Here is a 22,666-nt window from a genome sequence, read left to right as displayed (position 1 = left end):
ATTTTGCCAGCCAGAAACTTACTGACTCTTGCCGTCAAGGGCACGGCTCTGAACTTGACGGATACATCTGCAAATATCCCACCCACGCGTGTGACGTTGATGATGGGGCCCACGTAGTCTTCGGCCACGCTGACGGCGGAAGCCGACAACTGAAGGACGCCAAAGGCGTCGTCGCTGGCTTCCACAATCACCTGCGCTACGATTTCCATCTTCGGGCCGAGAGAGGGCGAGCTGGAAACTGCAAAGGAAGTTTAATGAGTGAATAACACCAAATACAAGAACGTTTGCATTTGTTACTTACCGGGCCTCTCCTGCCCTCCTCGGACGAGCCGTACGTCGATCAACTGCACGAAGACGGATTCGTCTCTCTCCGGATCTTCATCGTCCAACACTCTGACGGTGACGTTTGCTTCGCTTTGATTAGCCAAGAAAACGACCGAATCCACAAGCGGGACAAAGTCTCGCCCTTCGGTGGCTCGGCCCACTCCGGGCGTCCTGTAAGGTGCCGGTTCTGCTTCCTTGAGTGTCCTGAATGTGACTCGCACCTTGAATGTGAAGAAAATGACACAGGGAGTCAAAAAATGAACATTGTTGTATGAAAGTCACAAAAAAAGAAAAACCAGACACACCTGTCCCATGGAGCCTTTTTGTCGTAGTATGCTAAGGGTAACAGTTGAGTCGCCTTCAGGGAGGCGAATGGGCCTTGTGGTGTTGGAGAAGACAAAAACGCCGTACGGGTGGTCGCTGGCGAGCACAGTTAGAGCGGCCCAAGTCTTGACACCCAGACGGCCGTGAGACACATTAACCAAAGACACGGTAAAATTCTTGTCCAACTCTGGAACCTCATCCTGGGCCACGGACACGACGATGCTCTCCGATGTCTGCCCGACTCCGAAGAAGATGCTGCCGGACCGGTTCAAGAGTTCCCCTTCGGAGCTGGGATCGGCTTCCCAGTACACAGTCACGTTGGAGAGATCCCCGAAGGACCGATCCACCTGGGCAGAGGGAAGCAAGATGTGAAATTTTTAATGGCTATTTTTATCCAAGTGTTTAATTCAACAGACCTTTAGAACCACAGAGCTTTGTCCATCCTCAGGTTCTGTCCCGTGAACGGACAAGAAGGCGGGGTTGAAGTCGAAGACTCCGTGGGCATCGTCAGAGGCCGCGATGGTAACCGTGACGCGTGAGGCAGCGCCCAAACTGGCTATACACAAGCATATACAAACACACGCACACAACGAATGCGTCATAAGAAGATTCTGATGGGATTCTGACAGTTAAAGTCAAAAATCATTGGACTTTCCACAAAAAGGAGGATATTAGGAGATGAGAACTTACCATGGTGGAGAAAGAAGGAAGGCGGGAAATCAGAGTCACTCTCCCCACTACCACTTTCCTCAACATGCAGAAATTGATCCACTGGTGGATCACAAACCAGGATCACACGCGAGGAGGAAGAGGGAGGGGAGGGGCGGAGGATCACACCACCAGGGTATCAGATCAGGAGATCAAAAATACATCGAGAGGAAAGTTGGTAGGGAGGCCATTCACAAGACACGAGATGCACAAAACTAGCGCAGGTTCTACCAGTTAGCTAACCCTACAGAGGATTCCTCAAACAAAAACAACTCACCTCCCCCATCAGTATTGTAGAGCTCCACTCGAAATTCCTTGTCCAGCTCTGGAACAGGATTGTCAATGATGGTGACCGCAATGAACTTTAACCTTTCTCCTGGGAGAAAGTCCAGCGTACCCTCTGAGTCCTGCCGATAACATACATCAACATAGCACATGACGTGGAAAAGATGTTGGATCAAAGTGAGAGGGGAACCTCATAGTCTTCAGGGCTGGATGCTGTGAAGGGGGTCGTCCTGTAGCCCACCAGAACCCTTCCCAAAAGACCTTGAGCCCTGGCCACTGGTAGATGGATTTCCCCATCTTCCTCCTTCACAGTGATGTGCGCAGGTTCTAACGCAGGGGGGATCAAGCCTTCGTCTGGTGGATCATCTTGGAACTGCAGCAAGCCTGCAAGCAAAAACCAAAACTGAGCTGCAACAACTTAAAAAAAAAGTTGTCTTTGAGGCGTGTGGGTGAATACCATAAGGGTGGTCGCTTGCCATTACAGTGACAGTGTTGACAGAATTCGTGGGGTCAATGCTGGCACCGCTGGCAGGGGTGGAACCGGGCTTGCCATCACTGGATCCTGCTGACACCAACGTGACTTGAAAGCTCTCTGCCAGCTCGGGGAGGTTGTCATCCAACACCAAAAGGTTCAGTACCTTCAAGAAATGTGCAAATTGGCTCACTACAGTACAGTACAGTACAAAAATTGGACTACAATTGACAGTGCAATTATTGGATTGGCCGTTAGATGTCGCCGGTTATCAAGAAACACAAGCAGTGGTTCCAAACTTTTTTGGGTCGTTCTTCAAGTACCACCATCACAACCAACATTACAATGTAGTGATGTACTGAGCTCAAGTCTTCATTGAAATTGAGAAAGTTGTTTTATTGGCTTAAAAACGCATATTTCATATTTAAGTTAGCCACTGTAATATTACTCCATGTTTGATCATTAAAATGGCAAAAATCATTGAAAATGCATTGTACTATAATGTTAAAGAGAGCCCTCACACCACAAAAAAGGAATATTCATTTAGCCAAATGTTGGAAAAACTCACAAAAATATTCTGTTTCTATGATGAATCTGAATAAGATAACCAAAATATTAGAAACACCTTTAAGTTAAAAATCATTTAGTGCTGCTAAATAAAATCATGAATAGTTATGAAAAAATTCAATAAATATCCCTTTAACCGTGTCGATTAAAAGATATTAGAATGATTATATTATGTAAGTTGATCAATTTATTTTATAATACAAGTATTATTCAACACTGATCTTGTCGTGACGCATAACATGCAAATCAGCCTGCTGGCAGCACTTTAGGCACACTTATTTTGGGCCACACCAGCAACCACCCAGGATTTTCCAACTGGTGAGTCATGATTGTCACACACCTCTGAGCGCTGGCCACTCATGAAAAGCACAACTCCAGTGGCATTGAGAAAATCCTCGTGTGCGGGCGATTCCCTGTCGGCGCTGTTCATTTGGGTAACCGAGTAGTTGACGTAAACACTGTCCAGGGATCCTCGCGTCCGCTCAATCACGCAGGAAACGGTAGAACCTTCCTCGGTGGTCTAGCCACCAAACAAATGGAAACAGAAGTTAAATTCAGAAATGAACTTCATTCCAAAACTTTCAAGGTGTAATTCCAGCACATGAATAAAGTGAGTGGGAGCGATGGTTTCTATTTCTGATGGAATGCCCTCCCTCAGCCTTGCCAACTGTCGCACCGATCAACTCGAGCAACAATACGCAGTCTCCGGTTCCAGTGTCGGGAATCCTGATCTAGTTCTGGAGGAATGGCCCCGGAGCGACTCGCCGGTGGCGGACAAACCATCTGTCGCTCCACCTGAGACCGACGCAACCAATCAGACAAAAAAAGGGAGAGCACGGGCTTGCCGCAGCCAGGCATGAAAACTAATGAAATATGCAGCAAGGGGGGGTTCTGTTACACGGGATCATCTGTGGGTGGTTTTCTCCGTAGTTCTATTTTTACAGCGCCCGAGCGGGCAGTGGTTGAACTTACATCAGGTATGCAACCACCGGTAAATCCAAAAAGCCCGTTGGCATTGTCACTCTTCATGATGCGTATCACAGCCGTGGGCCTGGGGGAAGGCAGGCCAGCGCCGCCCTGTACCGCCACCAACTGAAGGTAGAACACTTCCTCCCCCTCCTCTTCATCATCATCCTTGACTTCCACCACAAACGACTTGCGGCTCTCCCGCGGCCCGTAGCGCAGATAACCCGAGATGCTACGCAGGTCCGATTTTGCCGGCTGGCTGTGAAGCTCGTGAATGCGCTTGCGGTCCAGCCTGGTCCGGTACAAACGGACATCTTGGAGGAGGCCCGTGTACCGCTGTTGACCCTGTGGATCGGAGCCGATGAAGATAGAAGCAAGACCTAGAGTGGATAAAGCGAGAAAATTCATATCAAAAGGCAGTATGTGTTTTCCTGGACTAACAAGTATTACGTCACCTTTAGTTGACCTTCCACATTTTTGGATCAACAAAAAATGTAGGAAATCTACCACAGTGGGCAATTACAAAGCCCTGATGTAAAGCAATTCAACTGCACGTTGAAGGACCATTAGAAGACAATGACATGTGACACAAGCAATAATAATGTTTCTATTGATTATGATTGAAGTTAACTAAAGAGCCACTAAAGAGCCCCCCACCCTCAAAAGTTTTTGGTCCAATGCGGGCGACTACTATTGTCTCTGTTAATTAGAGGGAGCGAGAATAAAAGAAGATGCTGAGTGATTCTTTTGAGCGGTAACAATATCCAACCGGGCTCATTCAAGCGTTGGAGAGACTCAATAGTTTGAAACAATGAGGGCTGGAGCCAGTGCGTGTTTGAGCGTTACGTATGGGCGTGCATTTTGAAGTGACGACAGACTTGTTGGCATTTCATGTACACCAAGACCAGAGCAAAACAACATCATCCTGACTTCATTCAAAGACCGGACAGACATGACAACTTGCTGACACTGGCCATGGTGCTGAAACAGCAGTCTTGACATAGAAAGTGGAAAATGATTTGAATTTTGGGTTTATATTAGTTAGATGAATTATATATTAATTATATATTATATTTAAATGAATGTATTTACATTTGAACCCCACTGAGCCTGAAAATGCTTTATTTTACAAAATTGTATTTATTGTTAATAGAAAAAGTTTGTTTAAAAATATTTCATTAAAAAAAACTTTAAAAAAAAAACTAAAATATGTTCAACTCATCGTGCATAGAGAGTGTTTGGGTGTTTTTTTTTAAATAAATAAATAGTGGTAAATTGGAGATATATTGGCACTAAATATTGAGTATGTCCATTGAACATGCCTTCACTTCTTAAAGCATTTTTTTTCTTTCCAAGCCAATCAGCAAAGAAAAATAATAATATTCATGAAAAGATTATAAATGAACTAACGGTCACTTATAATGTCAGCTAAAAGGAATACATTCAATGTACGTCAATTACTGTTCATGTAAATTACCGTCAGCAACGCCTTCTCCTTTAATGCTCCTCAGGCCTCCAGGAACGGGATTCCCATCCAGGAAAAACTCAACAATCCCGTCATCCAGCGTCACGATCACATGCAGCCACGTATTGTCCTCCACAAATTTGCCAGCGGTGGCCTGAGCTACTTGAGTGTTATTTGATCCCGTGACGGTGTAATAGAACTTCACCGTGATGTGAGACTCATTGATGTGGACTCTCACTCCATAATACAAGGTGCCGTTGGTGATTCCTTTGGAGACGATAAAGCCGTCAGTAGATGCTCTTGGGACCAACCAAGCTGAGAATGTAAAGTTTCCCGGAACAGGAGGCGATTCTTGGGCTGAGATAGTCCCGTAGGATCCGTTACGTCCGGAGAAAAATCTGGTGTCTGTTGCCGAGTGGTGTCTTCTGGCACGAGGCCTGAGCTCGACGGAGTCTGGGAAGGAAGCTAGAAGTAGCAGGTCATCCATCGGAGGAAGGCCCTCTGGGAAATGCGCGGATACAATCTCCCAGGCAACCCGGACGTCGCCAAAAGTACCCTGCTGGCGGAGGATGCTAAAGGAAGTGACATCGACCATGTCGTCCTGTGACAGCACATCCTCTGCTACTTCCTGGTCCAAATCGCTGTCGGCGATGGCGAATACGCCGTACGGGTCGTCGTTGAAGGGGATGACAAGCGAGGCGCTCAGAGAAGCTTCAGCGAGTCGGCCACCGTCCCCTGGATAACCACCTTTAAACATTCAAAGGTTTTTGAAGATGCTCCTCATGCAGTATATATCAAAATATTTGTTTGAACTCACCAGATATATTAACCAGCCTGAGAACAAAAGTCTCATTAAACTCTGGAAGCCCATCTGAGATGGCCTCCAGCATGATGGCTTTAAAATCTTCTCCAGTGATGAAAGTGATGGAGCCAGAGGTGTTGGTAAACTCTTGACTTTCCAACAACGGAGTGATGGAGTCATTGGCATAAAGATGCCAGAACACCGTTACGTTACCAAAATGGCCCCGCGCTCGTGAGACACTGAGGAGAGAAATAGCAACAGATAAGATTTGAAATTCAAATACAAACTATATATCGATTCATTTTTTTTGCTTGTCCACGTTTACAAATATTTGAGATGATATCCAAACCGCTTCGTACTAGAAATAATTGCTCTTCCCCTCCTCGACCGTCTTTTCTGTTGGCTCCAGTGAGAAAATTCCATTTGCATCATCATTGGCCTCGATGATCACGGTAGCCGTGTCTGCTCCGTACACCACGGCGTCACCTGCATGCAAAATTTACATTTGAAGATTTACGCAATTATACACACATCCAATATGAACCGCATGTGAGGTTTTTTTTTTTTTACACAGTTGGATACTTCAGGTTGCCGGGCTACCCTCTTCACAGTGGAATTTTCTCATAATTAAGTGACTAAGCTAAGTGTGTCAAGATCCCTGTGTGATTTTGAGCGCTGACATAAAGGACTTGTACATCATAAGCCAGACACCTTACACCACAAGCGCCCATTACGCTGTCTACTGGTAAACAGAGAGAGGCCAACTGAGTCGTTGGTCTTTGTGTCTTTGACTATTTGGAGGTTGGTAATTAAGGTCCCGTTGGGGCCCCGGCGGGCTTTCATTCCCTCGCCTGACACACAATACTGAGATTAAGAGAACACTCGGTGGCTGTAGCGAGGACAGCTACATCGATAACAAATTGAAGGATATACCTGGGGAATAAATTGACCATTTTAAATGAAATGAAAATAAAAATAAAAATAAAGAATAAATAAATAAATAAATAAATAAATAAATAAATAAATAACATTTCAAAATAAAAAATAAATAAAGAATACGCACCAGTGGCATTATACAAAACAATGGAGAAGTGCTCCTCTGTTTCCGGTATGTTGTCGTCTTCAATGGCCACAGAGATGTTCTTCCTCCATTCCCCGACGTCAAACAGCAACACTGTGTCATTGCTGAGCAGGGTGAGATCGTCAGGCGACGTATTGCCGTATTCCACGCGGTAAGCCACCGTGCCGACGTTGTCTGCTCGCCCGGCCCGCAGAACGCTCAAGTGGACCACAGCGCCTTCCCCCAAACGCACAACTGCAGGTTCTTCAGGGTGGAAGAAGAATGTGTGAATCAATTTTCAACGTTAGTATGAGAAGAAATGATTTACAGTGAATCTTTTACCAGAAAAATAAATGGGGTCATCATTTTTGCGAATCTGGAAACTGGCTGTGGCTCTGTTTCCAAGCCTTGCACCACCACTCGCGTTCACCAGAGTGATTGTGAAATTCTCCAAGCCTTCGGGGATCTAAAACCACCAAAAATAAATTGAGCAATAAAAATCATATATTTATTCACTTCTGGAAGCCATGTGTATGATTTCAAGTTGACCTCATCAGGCAAAGATAGGAGAGTAAGGTTTTTCAAGGAATCTCCCTCCTTGAACGTGATGTTTCCTCGGGTCGGGCGAACATCTCCAGATGCAGCTGGCTCCAGGGTCCATGAAACCGAGACTTCTCCAAAGAGACCCCTGCTCCTCTCCACAGAGTAGGTTGCTGCGAGATGGGATATAGAGATGATGTATTTTGGCAGTGTTGGCCTATAAAGTTCAATCAAGAAAACGCTACCTTGGTATGTCTCATTGCCTTTGCTTTCACTGATGGTCTTTGTTGCCCCAGAGGGCCTAAATTCGATGACCCCAAAGGCGTCATCGTTCCTGCGCACCGTTACGTTGACCTCCCTGTGGTTTCCGAGGCGACTGGGAGGAGTGCTGTGGCTGCCGAGTACCACAGAGAAAGTCTCGTCCAGCTGAGCGAAGACAAAGCGCATTTATTGATCTTTCAAGTATTGCGAGAATTTCAACAGAGAAGATGAGCCTTTTTTTTTTCCAGTTATTCTTACTTCTGGCACGCCATCAGGCTTGGCCACCAGGGCCACCACCACCTCCCTCTCGCCCGGTTTGAACTCCAAGATCCCGGTGGCGCCGTAGAATTCGCTGTTGCCTGCGGGCATGACGACATATCGCACCAGCTGCTTCAGCAGCTGTCCCTGGGCTCTGACCACATGGAGCTCCACGGCCTCACCCTCCTGGAAACAACACGTGACGACAGATGTGAGGTGACGAGCACGTTACGGAGGTTGACTGAATTATTTATCGTTTTTTTTTGGCTTACATTGATTAACCATGGACCTCTTGAAGATGGCGAGAACTCAAAAACTCCCCCGGGGTCATCATTCTCCACGATGACAAGGACTCTGGTGGTGAAGCCGGCTTTCAGGATTTGATTCTCGACATCACTCCTGGGACACAAAAGTGAATCATTTAAAAAGCACAAATGATTGTTTTTATGATTCAATTAATTTTTATAATTTGATTATTGATTCTATATTAATTGTTGTTTTTATTATGAATTATTTTTATTCTTCAATTTTTTTATTGTTTTGGAGAGTCATCAAAATTATATTCCATGAGAAATAATTGAGTGAGCTTTTAAAAGGGAATGATCAAACTGGGTGTGTGTGCGTGTGTGAGAAAACCATCTGCAAAACAAGAAGTCTAAATCAAGACAAAACAAGACATCACGAAGCATTCCAAACAACCAATCACAGCCAAGTCACCGCATGCATACAAAAGCGGCCATCTTAAAAAGGGCAAACAATCAAGCCGGCACCAAGAGGATTCTCTGCTTGCTTCCCAACCACTCGTTTCTTTTAGATCCCCTATTTTCGCACCAGCAGAAAATCCCTAATGATCCTCATCCCCACGTTCAACCAAAGACCCCAGCAATCCTGGAGTAGCCCCTTCGCTGGGAAACAAAGTCCTGATTCACGCCGGACAAAAGGCCCCGCTTCACTCCACTCTCCACTTACCCAAAGTACACGATAAAGCGTGCAGTCTCCACCCTGCGGAGACGAGGTGGGAGACAAGAGTGCCGGGGTTCTCATCAGAACATCCTTGAACACCCCCAAATTCTCCCTTTCAGCTTGGCATTCATTTATCAAAGTTGTCACAATAAAGTTCAAGGTGGGCGCTTTATATATTTGCCTACCGGTCCAAGGTAAGCAGCAAAGTCTCATTGACTTCAGGTGTATTGTCAGCCATGACAGTGAGGTTGATGAAGGCATCGCTCTGGCCAGACATGAAGACAACAGAACCGTTGAGAGGTTCCAGGTCATCCGAGGTGACGTCCTCACGGTTGGCGCCGGTCGCTTTCAGACTCCAGAAAACCACAGCTTGACCGTCTGTGCCATCACGTCGCAGCGGCAGGCTCACCTGCGAGTAACGTACAATCAGGAGTCCATTTTTTTTATTTTTTTTATGATTGATATCTGAGGGTGGGATGTTACCGTGCTGGCGTTGTCGTCCTCTGGTTCATAAATGACAACTGTGCTGTTATTTGTAAAGCCAATTTCCCCGTTGGCGATATCAGGGGTGACTGTCAGGGTGAGGTTTAGAGCTCCCTCAAATCTTGGACTTTTTGAAGGAATCCGAGGAGTGATGTCAACAAGGGCCAAGGCATTCAACTTGTAGGATAGACCAGAACATAAGACATCATGTGTTTCCGCATTTCAGTTTTTAATGAAAGTAAAAGGCATACAATTGTTCCCATGGCAAAAAACCCCACACAAGTGCCGTTGCAAGAAGAGACACTCAAAATTTTCAAATGGTTCTGATGTGGGCAGGAAGAAACGAGAAGAGGATATTACCTGGATCAAGAAATGAGCTCCATTCTGCAGAAAAGCATCGTTCCTGATCGGCAGTACGACGTGGGCCGTGCGCTCTCGGGAGAAGGCCACGGTCACAGTTCTGCTAACGTTTAGAACGCCGTCTCGCGCCAACGCCGGGTCTATCGGACCTGCGGGAATGTAGAGCGCTGTGAAAGTCAGGGAGACTCGACCCAGCGTGCCGCCCTCCCGCAGGAAGTGGAGTGACAGGAAACGGCCTTCGGGTTGACTTTGGATGCTTTGCTTCTTTTCGGGATCGAAGCCAAATATCCCGTAGACGTCATCACTGTCTTGGATGTAAAACAACATCTGAGGAAAGATTGGACAAAAATTCATCTGAATTATTGTGGATTTTGATGCCAGCAAACCAGATATTTGACATCTATAGTCGTCAACGGGAGTGAATGAGTTAACATATCCGTAGATCTTAAAATTTAGCCCTGGTTTCTATGGTGAGGTGAGGACGAGAGAGGAAAGGCTGGAGAGCTTGAAAGTAGTAAATCTTAAAACAGATCTTTGAGCTAACTTTAGAGACGCTTCCTCTTTAATTAGCTCGACTCTAATTAAGGCCTTTTTTTTTTCCCTTGAACCCCACACGCACGCTATATACACATAATTGATTCATGGCTCGGAACAATGCATGTTTAGGACGAGGGAAAAAAAATTGCATTTGTTTCGTCTGAGTCATTGCGCACAGGTGGCAAACAGATGCGGCACCTTCACGACTTAAAGTGCCGATGTGTGTTCATGCACCACCAACGGGTTCCTTTGCATCTCATTCAAAGAGAAGAATTTAAGATCTGCCTACATGATGGATGATGAAAACGGAGATCATAAAAGTCATCAATCCACCCACGGAACCCCGCAGAGCAAAGTAGATGGTAAAAAAGGGATTGGCTTTCAAAATGTGCCAAGAGCACCAAAGCTCAACACCTACACAAAAAGCATCTGGCGGGGCATTTCCTGCCAAACAAGCTTGAAAATTAAAAACAATTGTATGAATCTGTCTTCACTGACCTCCATGGGTTCGTCCACCTCAGCATCCCCAGTCACGGAATGCGGCAGTAACCTTAGAACAAAAGCTTCAGCCTCTTCGGGGAGATCGTCCGTTACGATATTTATCGGAATCACAGCATTGACTTGGCCCGGGGTAAAGGTCACCGTGCCCGCCTCAGGTGCCAAATCATCCGATACCGGCGAGAGGACGCTTGAGTTTCGAGTAATGGACCAGTTGGCGGACACTTGGCCATAGCTACCTCCGTTTCTTACAATCACGATGCCCTCAAATCTGCATGAAAATCAATGACAATTTCAATGAATGAATTAATATGACTTTGCATCGGGCGTGCAAAGTTTTCACCTCCGTATGGAGTCCTCGTCAATGCCGATTGGCCGAATGACCGCGACGCTGCCGATTGACAAGACACCGTGAGGCTTATCGTTAGGCTCGATGGTCACGAGCACGGCAGTGGGCGACGCCAGCACGGCGTCTCCTTTAAGGCTGGCCTCCAGCAGGACCACTTGGAAGGACTCTGCGATTTCCGGCACCGCGTCATCTGTGATGTTAAACAGCAGGCTGCTCTCGTAGACAAATGGAGGGAAGGTGATGGTCCTGACCGGCTGCAGGTCTAGGAAGTCCTCATCGGCCGTGGCGCCGACCGGCCCTTTGCCACTTACAAGGTGATAATCCACAGAAACCTGGAGACATTCCAAAGGATCCTTCTTCACTCCATTTCTGTTGGACTATCTGATTAAAAATGGACCAAAAGCCAAAATACCATACCTCGGTGTCAACAGAGCCGATAAGTGGACCGTCCTCGCTCAGCCGACCCCGTGTCACATTCAGGGCGATGACTCCGGCGGACTCTGGAACCGCTATGATGGACCGCAAGAACCTCAGTGGGCTGTCGTTGCGTCGGATCCTCAGCTGAACGCTGCTGCCATTGGGCCGGAGGAGAGCTCCGCCTGCTACGCCCGTGAGCCTGACTGAAAAGACTTCGTCATCTTCTGGAATCTGGTCCATATGAAAAAAATGCTCCATTAAGTATCTAATGGATGAGGTTCAATCAAGTGGTAAATAAGAGAGTGTTGCTTGGTACCTGGTCGTCCCGGACGAGGACGCCGAAGTGAACGACAGAATGTCCAACGGGAATTGTGATATTTCCTCTGTCTGGAGTGAGGTCCTCAAAGGCAGGATTGGGTCCTCCAAAGATCTGAAATCGAAAAGTCAATATTCAAACATTTGATTAAAATACGGTTAAAGGTGTTTGTTTTCTGCAGAATGTTCTCAAACCTCAAAATTTACAGTCACTGTTCCGTATGTCCCTTTTTCTCTGATCAGAGTGAGATGTACAAACTGGTTTCCTCCTCTCGGTTCATCAACTATAACCTCCTCAGTCTGTGACGGCAGAAACACAGAAAATCAAATCCTTATTTGATCGGGTCAGAATTAAAATTGCAATTGAATCTTTATTTTAGTGATGTCATTTCTTTCCCTTACAATTCACTTTGACAAAAGCTGAAAGAAAAAAAAAAATACTTGGGAAAAACTCCAACTCATGTTCCCAAAATTCCGCCGCTACCATGGAAACCAAATTCCCCACCGCTGCAAGAACTTTGATGTGGATCCGAGAAATCTGTTCATTCAACCGCGGCATGAAATTTTCTTACCGAGTTGAAGGCGATGATTCCGAAGGCGTTATCGTTGGACAGGATGGTGATGGTTGCTCTGTTGGGCGTTCCCAGCGTCACACCGTTGGAGGAGCTCTGAAGAGCGGAAGCGATTCAAGAAGTTAAACTAGGTCACCACGGCTCCTCCATCAGTCCTGATGCTCACACTGGCTTCACTTGGACACCATGTTGAGAGGGCACAAAAACAGGAAGTGCCGGTCTCAACTCACTTCATTTGTCACTTTGCCTCTCTGTGGGATGCCTCTTCATTCTTGAGCGCCATCATTCCACACTAAGACCTGACAATCTGAAAATCTCCTTGTGTGCCGCCTCGGAGTGAACAATAGATATTTCTTGCCTTCACATTCTGTGGACTGTGAAAGAAGGATTTGTATTTTTTTTTTTGGAACCTAATTGCAATATAAAAGGAGACGCTAAATTGTATTCTGAAGCTTTTGGCTTACTGCTGTTTCATTGGCAGTGTGTGTGTGTGTGTGTGTGTTATGGTAAAATTGTGGTTTTGCACAACCTAAATTGGTCATAAGGCCACAAACAACTATTTAGTCACATTTACAATTCTGTTTTCAAAATGCCTCTTTGAAGCCAGAGCGCTTATCTTAGGAATGCGACTCTCTTGATTTCTACTTTGACCCAACTCGCATTTATCCTCAAGACAACCCCCCCACCCCCCCCCCCCCCCAGTAAACTGATCGGGTGGCATTTGGCCAAAGCTTTGTCTTCACTGTGGTGTAAATAGAAGGCCTCATCTTTTCTTTCACTCTGCCTGAAGGCTAAATATGCACCACAGGCAAATGACCCGACGTCACAAAGATGATAAATGTCAGGCTTGTTTTGCAATCGGTGAATCACAATTTGCCGATATCGCCGTGAAACATTCGTGACCGGTCTTCTTCCCTCGAGTCGACAATAAAACTCAACAACCAAAGGCTAACTGTAACCATGGCGATAGACTCGAGGTTTACGGAATCCTGCGCCGTGAAAGTAGTCATTCTCTTGAGAAGCATTTACGATGAAGCTCTGCAACAATTTTGTCACCTAACTGAATCAAGATATTGCCAGAAAAGTATTACGGTATTTTTGGGACGACAAGGCGCACCAGGACAGATGTAAAAGTACCGCATGATTTAGAGTCTAAAATTTAGACCAAAAGGTGAAACTAAATAGGAAAGGATTTGAATTAAAGATGACAAGCTGAAACATTGATATCCATACATAAAATCAAATTAAAGCATTTTAAAGGCTCCTTATAGTCCGAGAAAACCTTCACCGGGTTTCACGAGCAGAGTGTAACACACAAAGTCCAGTCAAAGTGGGTTTCCTTTCACAGTATCGCCTTTCAAAAGAAGAAACTCAAAGTCCATGTACATTTCCCCCCCACCCCACCTCGTCTGACCCCCGGTAAAGTCTTATGGAGGACACACATCAAAGAGCCTAAAAAGAGGGCTTACTGTGGTTGACGCCTCCACAGCCAATTGCTTAGGAGCTGCTGTGAAGGTTTCAGAATTACAACAGTCAGACTTTTGTAGACAGAACCCAGAAGAAATTTGGGATACGCATGAACTGATAGACCTAAAGGATGATTTTTTTATTTATTTTTTATTTTGTTTTACCTGCAGAGTGAGGTTGAAAGTGAACGTTTCGTCAGCTTCCGGAAGGTCGTCGTCTTTGACCGCGATGAATATGGTCTTGCTGGATTCAGTGGAGAGCAGAAAGGCGGCGGCATTAACGGCCTCAAAATCGCCCGTGTCTACTCCCTCCAGCTGAAACCGACAAAGCAAGGAATGGAGCTTGATTGATCAGGAATGGATGTTGCTAGCTTTTCTTTCATTATTCCTGACATGAAACATTTTGTCAGGATTCATAATAGTTCATTTGAGAGAAATAATGTTCAAGCTAACTTCTTCACCACATTCCACTGCACAGCCAAGCCCGCCTTGTTAGACACCAACTGTGAGCATCTGACACACGGCCCCCCGCGAGGAGCCCGTAAAGCCCAACCCCAACTGAGTTTTCTGAGGGGGTTCCCGCTGGCATACACCATCTTTGATGTTGCCATCACTTTCTGCATTGATTCAAGTCATGACTGGCTAAAAAAATGCAACAGAAGGTGGTGGACTGAGTGCTTATTGTCTTGGACAGTTTGAACTAACAGTAATAAATAAATAAATAAATAAATAAATAAATAAATAAATAAATAAATAAAATAAAATAAAATAAAATAAAATAGACTAGTCTACAAAGACCCACCAAAACCAAAGCTGTGACATTGACGGGGTCTCCCACTCTCTCCACGACCAGCCGGACCACAGCCGTGCTGCTCTCATTGACGACAAAGTCCGTCTGTCCCAAGAACCGCAGAGTCGCCGATTCAGATGTTGCGCCAGGGACGGACAGAGCCAAAAGCAATCCAGTCAAATGGAGGAAAGTGGTCATTCCTGTAACAAATGAAGAGCAAGTTAGAAATGGTAACTGTGGCCAAATATCTGGTTTCGAAGCAAAGTTGGCTATCATAGCAACAACAGGTTGTGTAGAATAAAGCAGCCACATGTTTCAAATGGCTGCGGCCAGATGGTCTCCGACAGGCTGGCATCATTCCAGAATTCAAACAGCTGTTGTCCTCATGCTGTCATAACTGCAAAAGTACTTGATATTAACCACGTTTTTTTTGTATTTTTTTTGGGACGGCATAACTTCACTATGCCGCGCCAAAGTAAATCTGACCAAATCAGTAGTTTGACTTATTCGGCACAATGTTTCTTGGCACGATTTGCTTGACCAACATTCTCCTTTCTTCCCCTCTAATTATCTTCCCTGCTCCCCCGTTTCCTACAATCTTCTTTACGTCTGCGCTCGTCTCTTCATGCTCTTAGAATAATCCTGAAACTGGATGGAGCTACTGAGACAGTTGTCATGGTTAACACAACAAAACAACCCAGCATGACAAATGGGGTGAAGCCAGCAGCGTACTGTGGCCGCTGGCTTCAACCTTCTCACCAGTCTCCTTCCACCAGTTTCATTCATAATCTGCGCAATGCCGCCTTGCCAAGGATATACTGTAGCACTTTGAGATTTCTATATTTATGGAATGTAAAGTGCGGTAAATGTATGTAAAATATATATATTTTTTAATTATTATTACTTATTATTATTGCTACATTATTATTATTATTGTTGTTGTTGTTATTATACTGTAAACATTCCCTTTTAACAAATGCTTGTCAATTCAAAGATTGAAAAAAAAAAAAAAAGCAAAGGGCAGTTAGATGTCAGATGTCATGCTGTTCGTTCCATTTTATACAAGCAGAAAACCTTCGGAAAGTTGGACTTTGAAAATAGTAATTTTATTTTATAATGTTCCATTACTGTCATATCAGTCAGAACTATTTTCATGAGGGTATAAATAATAGTAAATATCATCGGTGTATATTTCACTCTAAAAACAATGATCATTTACAACTTTGATTAGCTTCCCCATATGTGTGTGTGGATGTTTACGTTTGTGATAGCATGAGGTTAATGCACAAAAAAATGCCAGCAACGCAAAGATAAGTGGGGAACCCATCAAAAAAGGATTTAAAGCTGGTGGGTGGCGAGGCTTTGAGCTCAAGAGGAGAGAGGCGAGCCTTACCATACAAAGAAAGCCTGGATCTCGTAAAACCCGAAGATTTAATTAAATTCCTGTGATTGCACTTTTAACACTGATTTGGCACAATATTCCTCACAGATTCCTTGGATATCATTATTTAGTCCATTTTGATTCCAATTGATAAAGATCAATGTGAAAGTGCACAGTTGTGAAGGAGACAAATGTTCCTTATATGAATTGATTGTTTAGATTTCTGATAAATAAATATCGATTGTTGATGGCTTAGTCATAGTTCATCATGGAAATGTAGTCAAATCAAACTCCTTAGCTTCATGATCTTCATCATAACAACCACAGTTTGCTCTTCCTAAAAGCCACCACTGCAAAATCAAGAAAAATATCATAGATCATCTCCGATCACACCGCAATGGTTGCCATGAACTCCTGGAACCCGAGCCACAAAAAGAAGAGTGGTCCACTGACCAAGAATACCGCATTCCCCTTCAAGGTGCCTAATGGAGAGCAGATGCTGGCTGAATGGCACAAGTCCGTTTTACAATTAGCGGGGTATTTTTGTTTCGGGTGTTTTGTGATGTGCCAAGCTTGAGCCCAGGGGTTCCGGACTGACCACGGATGTGTCTATCAAGAAGACGGCAGCGTGGCGTGTTTGGCGCAGACCTCTGACACTGATCTACTAGCTTCTGTTGTGATATCTAAGCTCACACATGCGTAAGAAGCTCCGCGTTTAGCAGACCTCAATGCCACAGACAGAACATGCATCCAAAAAAAGTTCAAGGTTTAAGTGGAGACGCTCAGAGGGCGATTGGCCGGGGCACTCGAGAGCTTTGAATTGCCACCACTAAAGCCAACGAAATGGATTGTGGGACCTAAGCTAGCCGAAGATAACAGCCTAGCTAAAGCGAGTTTCCACAGTGAAACTTTAAAATTGACTGAGATTGTGACCTCACTCATCTTCCTCTTATCTTTGATCTTGTCAAACATTACTTCCGGAAATACACATTAATGGTGTCTAATTGCCTTTTTATTTCAACTGAAGCTAGCTTGCTAGCATGTCATTTCTCACATACAAGAAGAACCAGATACGGACCACCTACATCTTTCAATTCAAGACGTCGTTGAGAAACATTGGTCTGTTTGTCAAGGAGGGATATACTGTAGCAACCTCATAACTAATAGATCCATTATTTACATCCCATTTATTCACTTCAGGGTAACAATGAACTGGAATGTATCTCCTTTGACCGTGGTTAAAAGGCAGACAACAAAACACTGTTGTCATGTAAAACAAACACCAAGAACCACACGGCTTTTGATCCATTTTCAGAACTTTTTTCCCGAAATGTTGACGGGCATTCAGACAACTGAAGACTCGGACGAATCTGAGTACCCTCGTCAGCTTGCTGAGTTTGGCTCCAGCGGTATACAAAATGGATGGAAGTGATGGATTAGTCTTTTCTAGAAAGTCTTTTCCAACAGGCTCGCTGATAAGCGAACATGCTGATAAAAAAAAAAACCTGTGGTGACTTGACCCTGTAACCTACCAGCCCGGCACTGTTCTGAGCCCCGTTCACTGATCTACTAGATATCAGGCATGCTGAGGAGGTGTCCGGTTGCCGGGCAGCTCTGGGACACACTGCGATGACGCCTCTTGGGTTTCGCCAGTACATCGTAATCTTTCACATCAATTATTCAACGGCAGACTTTGTGGATGACTTTAGTTAAGTGTCATACCGCAGTATTCTCGACATCATACTTGCCTAACAGCGAGGCTTCGCTTCTCCCGTCGTTCAAAATCTTTTGATTTTTTATTGACAGCAAAAACCGGTTTTGACCGTAATTACACTGCGGATTTTGCCTTTCCCATAATTATTTCAACGACTTCCAAGTATTTGAAGGTTTAGAAGTTGGAAAGCGATACTTGTACTTCCCTTTTGGAAGAGGGTGTGTTGGACATCAGTCAGTAGAGTTTAATCAAGGGCTTTCCCGTGTGGCTTCTATACCATGAGATTGCCTTGGTCCTGAGACACCCTTGCGGAACCGTTTCTGGTTACACTGAACCACTAAACAGCAACACAAAGATGGAGCCACATATCAGTAAGTCAAGAAAGAAAAGTTCCAGGACTGGAGTCACCAAAGATATATTTCAAATCCACTGCAGCTCTGGCATCATGGCTAGCTTGATGTTGACCACATTTTCAAAAACAGTACCCTTGATTACCCCCTTGAGCTTGCGAAAGAGGACAAAAATCACACGAAGCCAGGTCGGGTGAGCGGGGGAGGTCAGGAACTCTTGGTCAGGAACTGTTGGATGCTCAGAGCCTCGAAATGATTCCGTTTACATTTATTGCGACGGTAATAAAATATCTTTCAAGTATATTTCGCCAGAATTGCAGACATTTTTTTATTTAACTTTAGAGACTAGGAGACACAAAACATTAAGGCATGCAAACATTGGAAAACTGATGCTCCCTGAGGTCACACTGCTGCAGTTTGAGTTGAAACAAAACAAGGCAGTAGCCAAATATGCCTTGCCAAAAGTCTATCTTTAAATAACAAACCAAAAAAATGTTAATGCCGTGTATTATTAGAGTGCAGCGTGTATTTATGTCGCTCGACTCCATTCGTGGCTGAAAAACACCATCACGCCTTTTCTCCTTTGTTCATCGGTTTGCGTTAGCGATGCCACCGGCCCGGTGTGTGTCGGGCCCGACCTCAGAAACCGCCCACAGGCCACGACCAGCATATTCACAAGCCCATAATTGCACTTTACATGTTGTGTTTTCCTTCTGGTATTTTTAGATCAGTCAATGTTTTCGCCATTCAGGGAAGAAATTAAGAGATGTAATAAATGAGTAGAGCTAGAACATACATTGTCAAATCCGTTTGCGTTACACGCCACACTTATTTTAGAGCAGGGGTGTCAAACTTATTTTTGTCGCGGGCCGCATCATAGTCATAGTTTGCCTCAAAGCAAAATTGTCAACCCAAATAAATTGACCAAAAAAAAAAAAACATTTAAAAAAAATGATTGGTAATAAAAAAATGCTAACAATAGCTATATTTTTCAAAAGTGAAAACAATTTGAAATTTTGGAAAAATCATATATAAGTTCGACAATTTGTCTTCACGGGCCACCTAAAATGATGTGACGGGCCGTATCTGGCCCCAGGGCCTTAACTTTGACTACTCTACCCCAAAACAGATTTGCTTTTATTTTTAGTGGCATAAACTGAAAGCCTGCTATTAATCCATCCAAAAAAGCGGGAGGGCATTTGAGGAAATAAAAATGGCAAGGTGGTGAATATCACTCAAATGATGCTGGTCCACTTCTTGATGGAATCTAAAAGAACAAAAAAGCATGAGGTCAACCCTCGGGCTATTGTCGGAAGACACTTCACACTGGCCTTTCTCTCTTTCAGGAGTGCAAAAGCCTGTCAATCAAATGTGCATTTTACTGTGAAAAAGAAAACAGAGAGCGAGAGGGGCGACTTTTCAATTGTCCATGCAGCTGTTCGCATGCTCCAAAGTTCCACCAAGTGCATCTGTCACATAGCTGGAAATAAAAGCAAGAATGTTTTCCACTCCAGGAAGCAGTTTCTAGTATTTTGGCTGACTGATTAGCTTGTATGACTCACAGTGATGGAAGCGGACAGAAAGACACTTTGAGCGGGATTAAACAAGGTTGCACAGACCAAAGGGCCAATTTGGGACGGCTATTACTTTGTTGCACATTGGGTCCGGATGAAATGCTAATTGCGTTTCAAAAGTGCCTCTCAAAGAGAGGGGACGGACTCGGAACAGAGACTGCATTTTTTTTTTTTTTTTTTTTCATTCAGGGCGAGCGAGCCCGACTTCATGTTTCACTGAGCAGCGCGCAGTTTGAAGGAGCGCACTTTTGTTCTCGCATGCTACTTCGGAGGTTTTGCCGGCTGGGTATTATTGACATGAGCACAGTTCTATTTCATTTTGTTTTTACAACTTTTTGGCAAGCAGACTTCCACTGGAGAAAAAGCTCCTTTTCTTTATTTTCCCCCCTTTTTGTTGTTGTAAACAAGGACACGGCTGCACACGCATTCATAGTACAGTAGGTGTCGAAGCGCTTTTTTTTTTTTTTTCCAAAAACGCCAAAGTGCCAGATGGCAGCACAGAGGCTGGTCATTCTCTCGCCATATTATCTACTCAGACCAATCTGCCTTGTGGATTCTTGTCCAATCAATCACAAAATCATGAGAATAAAGAATCACAAGGCACCCGCGATAATAAATCACTGGCATCAAAACAGGAGTTCAGAACATTCATAAAGAGATCTTTAAGGATTCCAAAAATGCATTCATTCAAAGCACCCCGTTCTCATCCAGCACCCCTGCAGTGTTTTGCATAGATAAATGACCTCAATGTTTATTATCTTGAGATGTTTCTCTCACAAAGCTAGAATCTGCAATGGCAGGCATTAAGGGAAAAAAAAATCGCAGATGAATGCATGTTTGAAACAAATACAACCACTCAGTGTTCAAACGCCCCCGCCAACTTTTCAAATTCCTCTGCCAAGACTAAATATACAACAGGGAGGGACATCAAAGAATGAGAAAGGAGCTGCTACATGTGCAACCCCCACTGCAGCGACACGCTGAAAAGACTCCATTTTCTAAGTTGCAACAAAAACAAACTGCAAGCAAACCCCCCCCCAAAAAAATCAATTATTTTACAACCAATCATTTGACACACTTTTCTAGTATTGAATTATTGTGGAAACAGGTTCATGAGTAAAAAGCTGGAAGTCACCAAGGAAACTCGTGTCGGGCGCTTATCGAACGTCTTTGAGGCTTTGACATCAATGACAAAATTATAAAACCGATATGGGTGGTTTCTCTGGAAGTGTGGTCCACAAATGTGACACAAGAGCTGAAAAATAAATGTGTTCAAGTAAATAAATGAAATAAATAAATAAATAAATACAAGAGGTCATATGCAAAAGTTTGCTGCAGTAACCGAACTAAACGGGTTCGGTCGGGACCACCAAAGAGACCTCAGGATTGTTGGCCATCACTTTTGCTCCACCACTTCCCCGTCCCTCTGCTCCAAGGTCAGCAACCGCCGAAACATGTCTCCCATCAGGAAGCCTAAAAAACCATTTAAGCATTTACGGAAACATGGCATACAACGTTGCCATTATACGCGGACTTAACTCTGATCTTGATTTATAATGTGTCTGTTGAGTCAATCTGAAATAAACTTTTACAGGGCGGTCCCGTTCACATTCAATCAGAAACACCAAAGAAACATTTTGGGTGCTGTCAGAGTGACGCTCATTACTCAATGTTGAACTTCCGCAGCCACGCCAAGATTTTTTTTGGTGAACTGCAAATAGCCTGAGAACCAAAGTAAATGTTCTTCTCAAAAGTTTATAAACCAAATTCTCACTGGAGGTGTCATAAAGTATGGCCCTGCCGTGTTCATTTTGGCCACACGCTGGGAACGCCATCCCTCTCTCGTAGCCTGCAATCATCCATCTCAGCCTGTCTCCTCTGTGCAACACTTGAGGCCTTCTCATCAATGAGCAGCCCCCACTAACAGCGCCGACCCCCTTTTGTGCCGCTCGGCCATTAGGAGGCCGAGACAGAAGGAGGGCGAAGCAGGCAGTAAAACAGTTTCCTCCCCGTGAATCACATTCGGGCCCTCACACGGGCCACTGAGGGACGGGGTGGGGGGGTGGGGGGGTGACCCCTTCCAGGCAATGACATAAACACTAAGAGACAAAGGGCCCACGGCAAGAGAGGATCTCAGGGGTTGGAAAGTGTGCAGATTCCACCAAACAAAGGCCCGAGATGCTTTGAGATAAAACAATTGCTATTCTAGGACGGTTGGCGTGGAACAGGTGTAAGAGCTGAATGAAGCTCCCGCCCCTTCCTGCTAGTGCGAGACGGGATTAAGCATGCTGAAGTAACAAAAGAGATTGGCGGCAGAAGATGACATCATATCGTAGTAATTAGAAGTGAGCTGGACTTTTGGTATTGGTAGAAAATCCACCACAATGCATTCACATATGGGCCAAGATTACTCAGAGCCCTTTAAGTTGGGAGGACTTTTTTTTTTTTTAATGAAAGAGCCCCACCAGTACTATGTGTGTGGGGATCCCTGTTTGATTTCGTGGGCGAGGAGGGAGGGCGGGGGGGGGGGAGCCCACACAAAGAGTAGCAATCACACTGGAGATCCTGCATGTAACCATGGAAGCGTTTTGTCTCTGTCGTCAATGGGCTCGCCGGCCATTCATTTACTGATCGCGTTGAATCAATATTTAGGCTTTTCAGTGTTATTAGCTGGGAGGAGGGGCGATGACCAAGGGGGGCGCGCGGGGGGGGGGGGGGGGGGCGGTTTGGCACGCTGCGAAAGAAAATTAGCACCGCGTCACTTTTAATTGTGTTCCTATAGTGTCGTTGTCCTATAATGTGTCTGCTCGATCTGTCTGGCTTGATTGAGGTGGGGAGTGACGACTCTATGTTTTCTGCTTTATT

At 44.8% G+C, this 22,666-nt stretch overlaps 1 protein-coding gene across 1 annotated transcript in view; it reads right to left on the bottom strand.

Moving 5' to 3' along the window:
- Window positions 1-22,666, bottom strand: part of adgrv1 (adhesion G protein-coupled receptor V1) — a 60,639-nt gene that overhangs the window by 37,655 nt on the left and 318 nt on the right. The window contains exons 2-31 of the mRNA XM_085908811.1: window positions 14,795-14,982; window positions 14,158-14,307; window positions 12,527-12,622; window positions 12,150-12,254; window positions 11,956-12,069; window positions 11,640-11,870; window positions 11,217-11,554; window positions 10,874-11,144; window positions 9,839-10,165; window positions 9,479-9,655; window positions 9,181-9,404; window positions 8,305-8,431; window positions 8,033-8,218; window positions 7,759-7,939; window positions 7,523-7,686; window positions 7,316-7,439; window positions 6,977-7,237; window positions 6,273-6,399; window positions 5,929-6,152; window positions 5,124-5,858; window positions 3,653-4,026; window positions 3,021-3,200; window positions 2,099-2,279; window positions 1,832-2,025; window positions 1,634-1,763; window positions 1,339-1,419; window positions 1,065-1,204; window positions 630-995; window positions 302-545; window positions 23-238 (exon numbers count right to left, since the gene is read on the bottom strand). Coding sequence (XP_085764937.1) covers window positions 23-238; window positions 302-545; window positions 630-995; window positions 1,065-1,204; window positions 1,339-1,419; window positions 1,634-1,763; window positions 1,832-2,025; window positions 2,099-2,279; window positions 3,021-3,200; window positions 3,653-4,026; window positions 5,124-5,858; window positions 5,929-6,152; window positions 6,273-6,399; window positions 6,977-7,237; window positions 7,316-7,439; window positions 7,523-7,686; window positions 7,759-7,939; window positions 8,033-8,218; window positions 8,305-8,431; window positions 9,181-9,404; window positions 9,479-9,655; window positions 9,839-10,165; window positions 10,874-11,144; window positions 11,217-11,554; window positions 11,640-11,870; window positions 11,956-12,069; window positions 12,150-12,254; window positions 12,527-12,622; window positions 14,158-14,307; window positions 14,795-14,982 — 6,456 coding nt within the window. The remainder of the gene's footprint in view (window positions 1-22; window positions 239-301; window positions 546-629; window positions 996-1,064; window positions 1,205-1,338; window positions 1,420-1,633; window positions 1,764-1,831; window positions 2,026-2,098; window positions 2,280-3,020; window positions 3,201-3,652; window positions 4,027-5,123; window positions 5,859-5,928; window positions 6,153-6,272; window positions 6,400-6,976; window positions 7,238-7,315; window positions 7,440-7,522; window positions 7,687-7,758; window positions 7,940-8,032; window positions 8,219-8,304; window positions 8,432-9,180; window positions 9,405-9,478; window positions 9,656-9,838; window positions 10,166-10,873; window positions 11,145-11,216; window positions 11,555-11,639; window positions 11,871-11,955; window positions 12,070-12,149; window positions 12,255-12,526; window positions 12,623-14,157; window positions 14,308-14,794; window positions 14,983-22,666) is intronic.

This window comes from Syngnathus leptorhynchus, chromosome 4 (assembly GCF_054491065.1).
Source record: "Syngnathus leptorhynchus isolate UIUO chromosome 4, UIUO_Slep, whole genome shotgun sequence".
Taxonomy (NCBI): Eukaryota; Metazoa; Chordata; class Actinopteri; order Syngnathiformes; family Syngnathidae; genus Syngnathus; species Syngnathus leptorhynchus.
The sequence above is the reverse complement of the archived record's forward strand: the minus strand, read 5'-3'. Positions and strand labels throughout refer to the sequence as shown.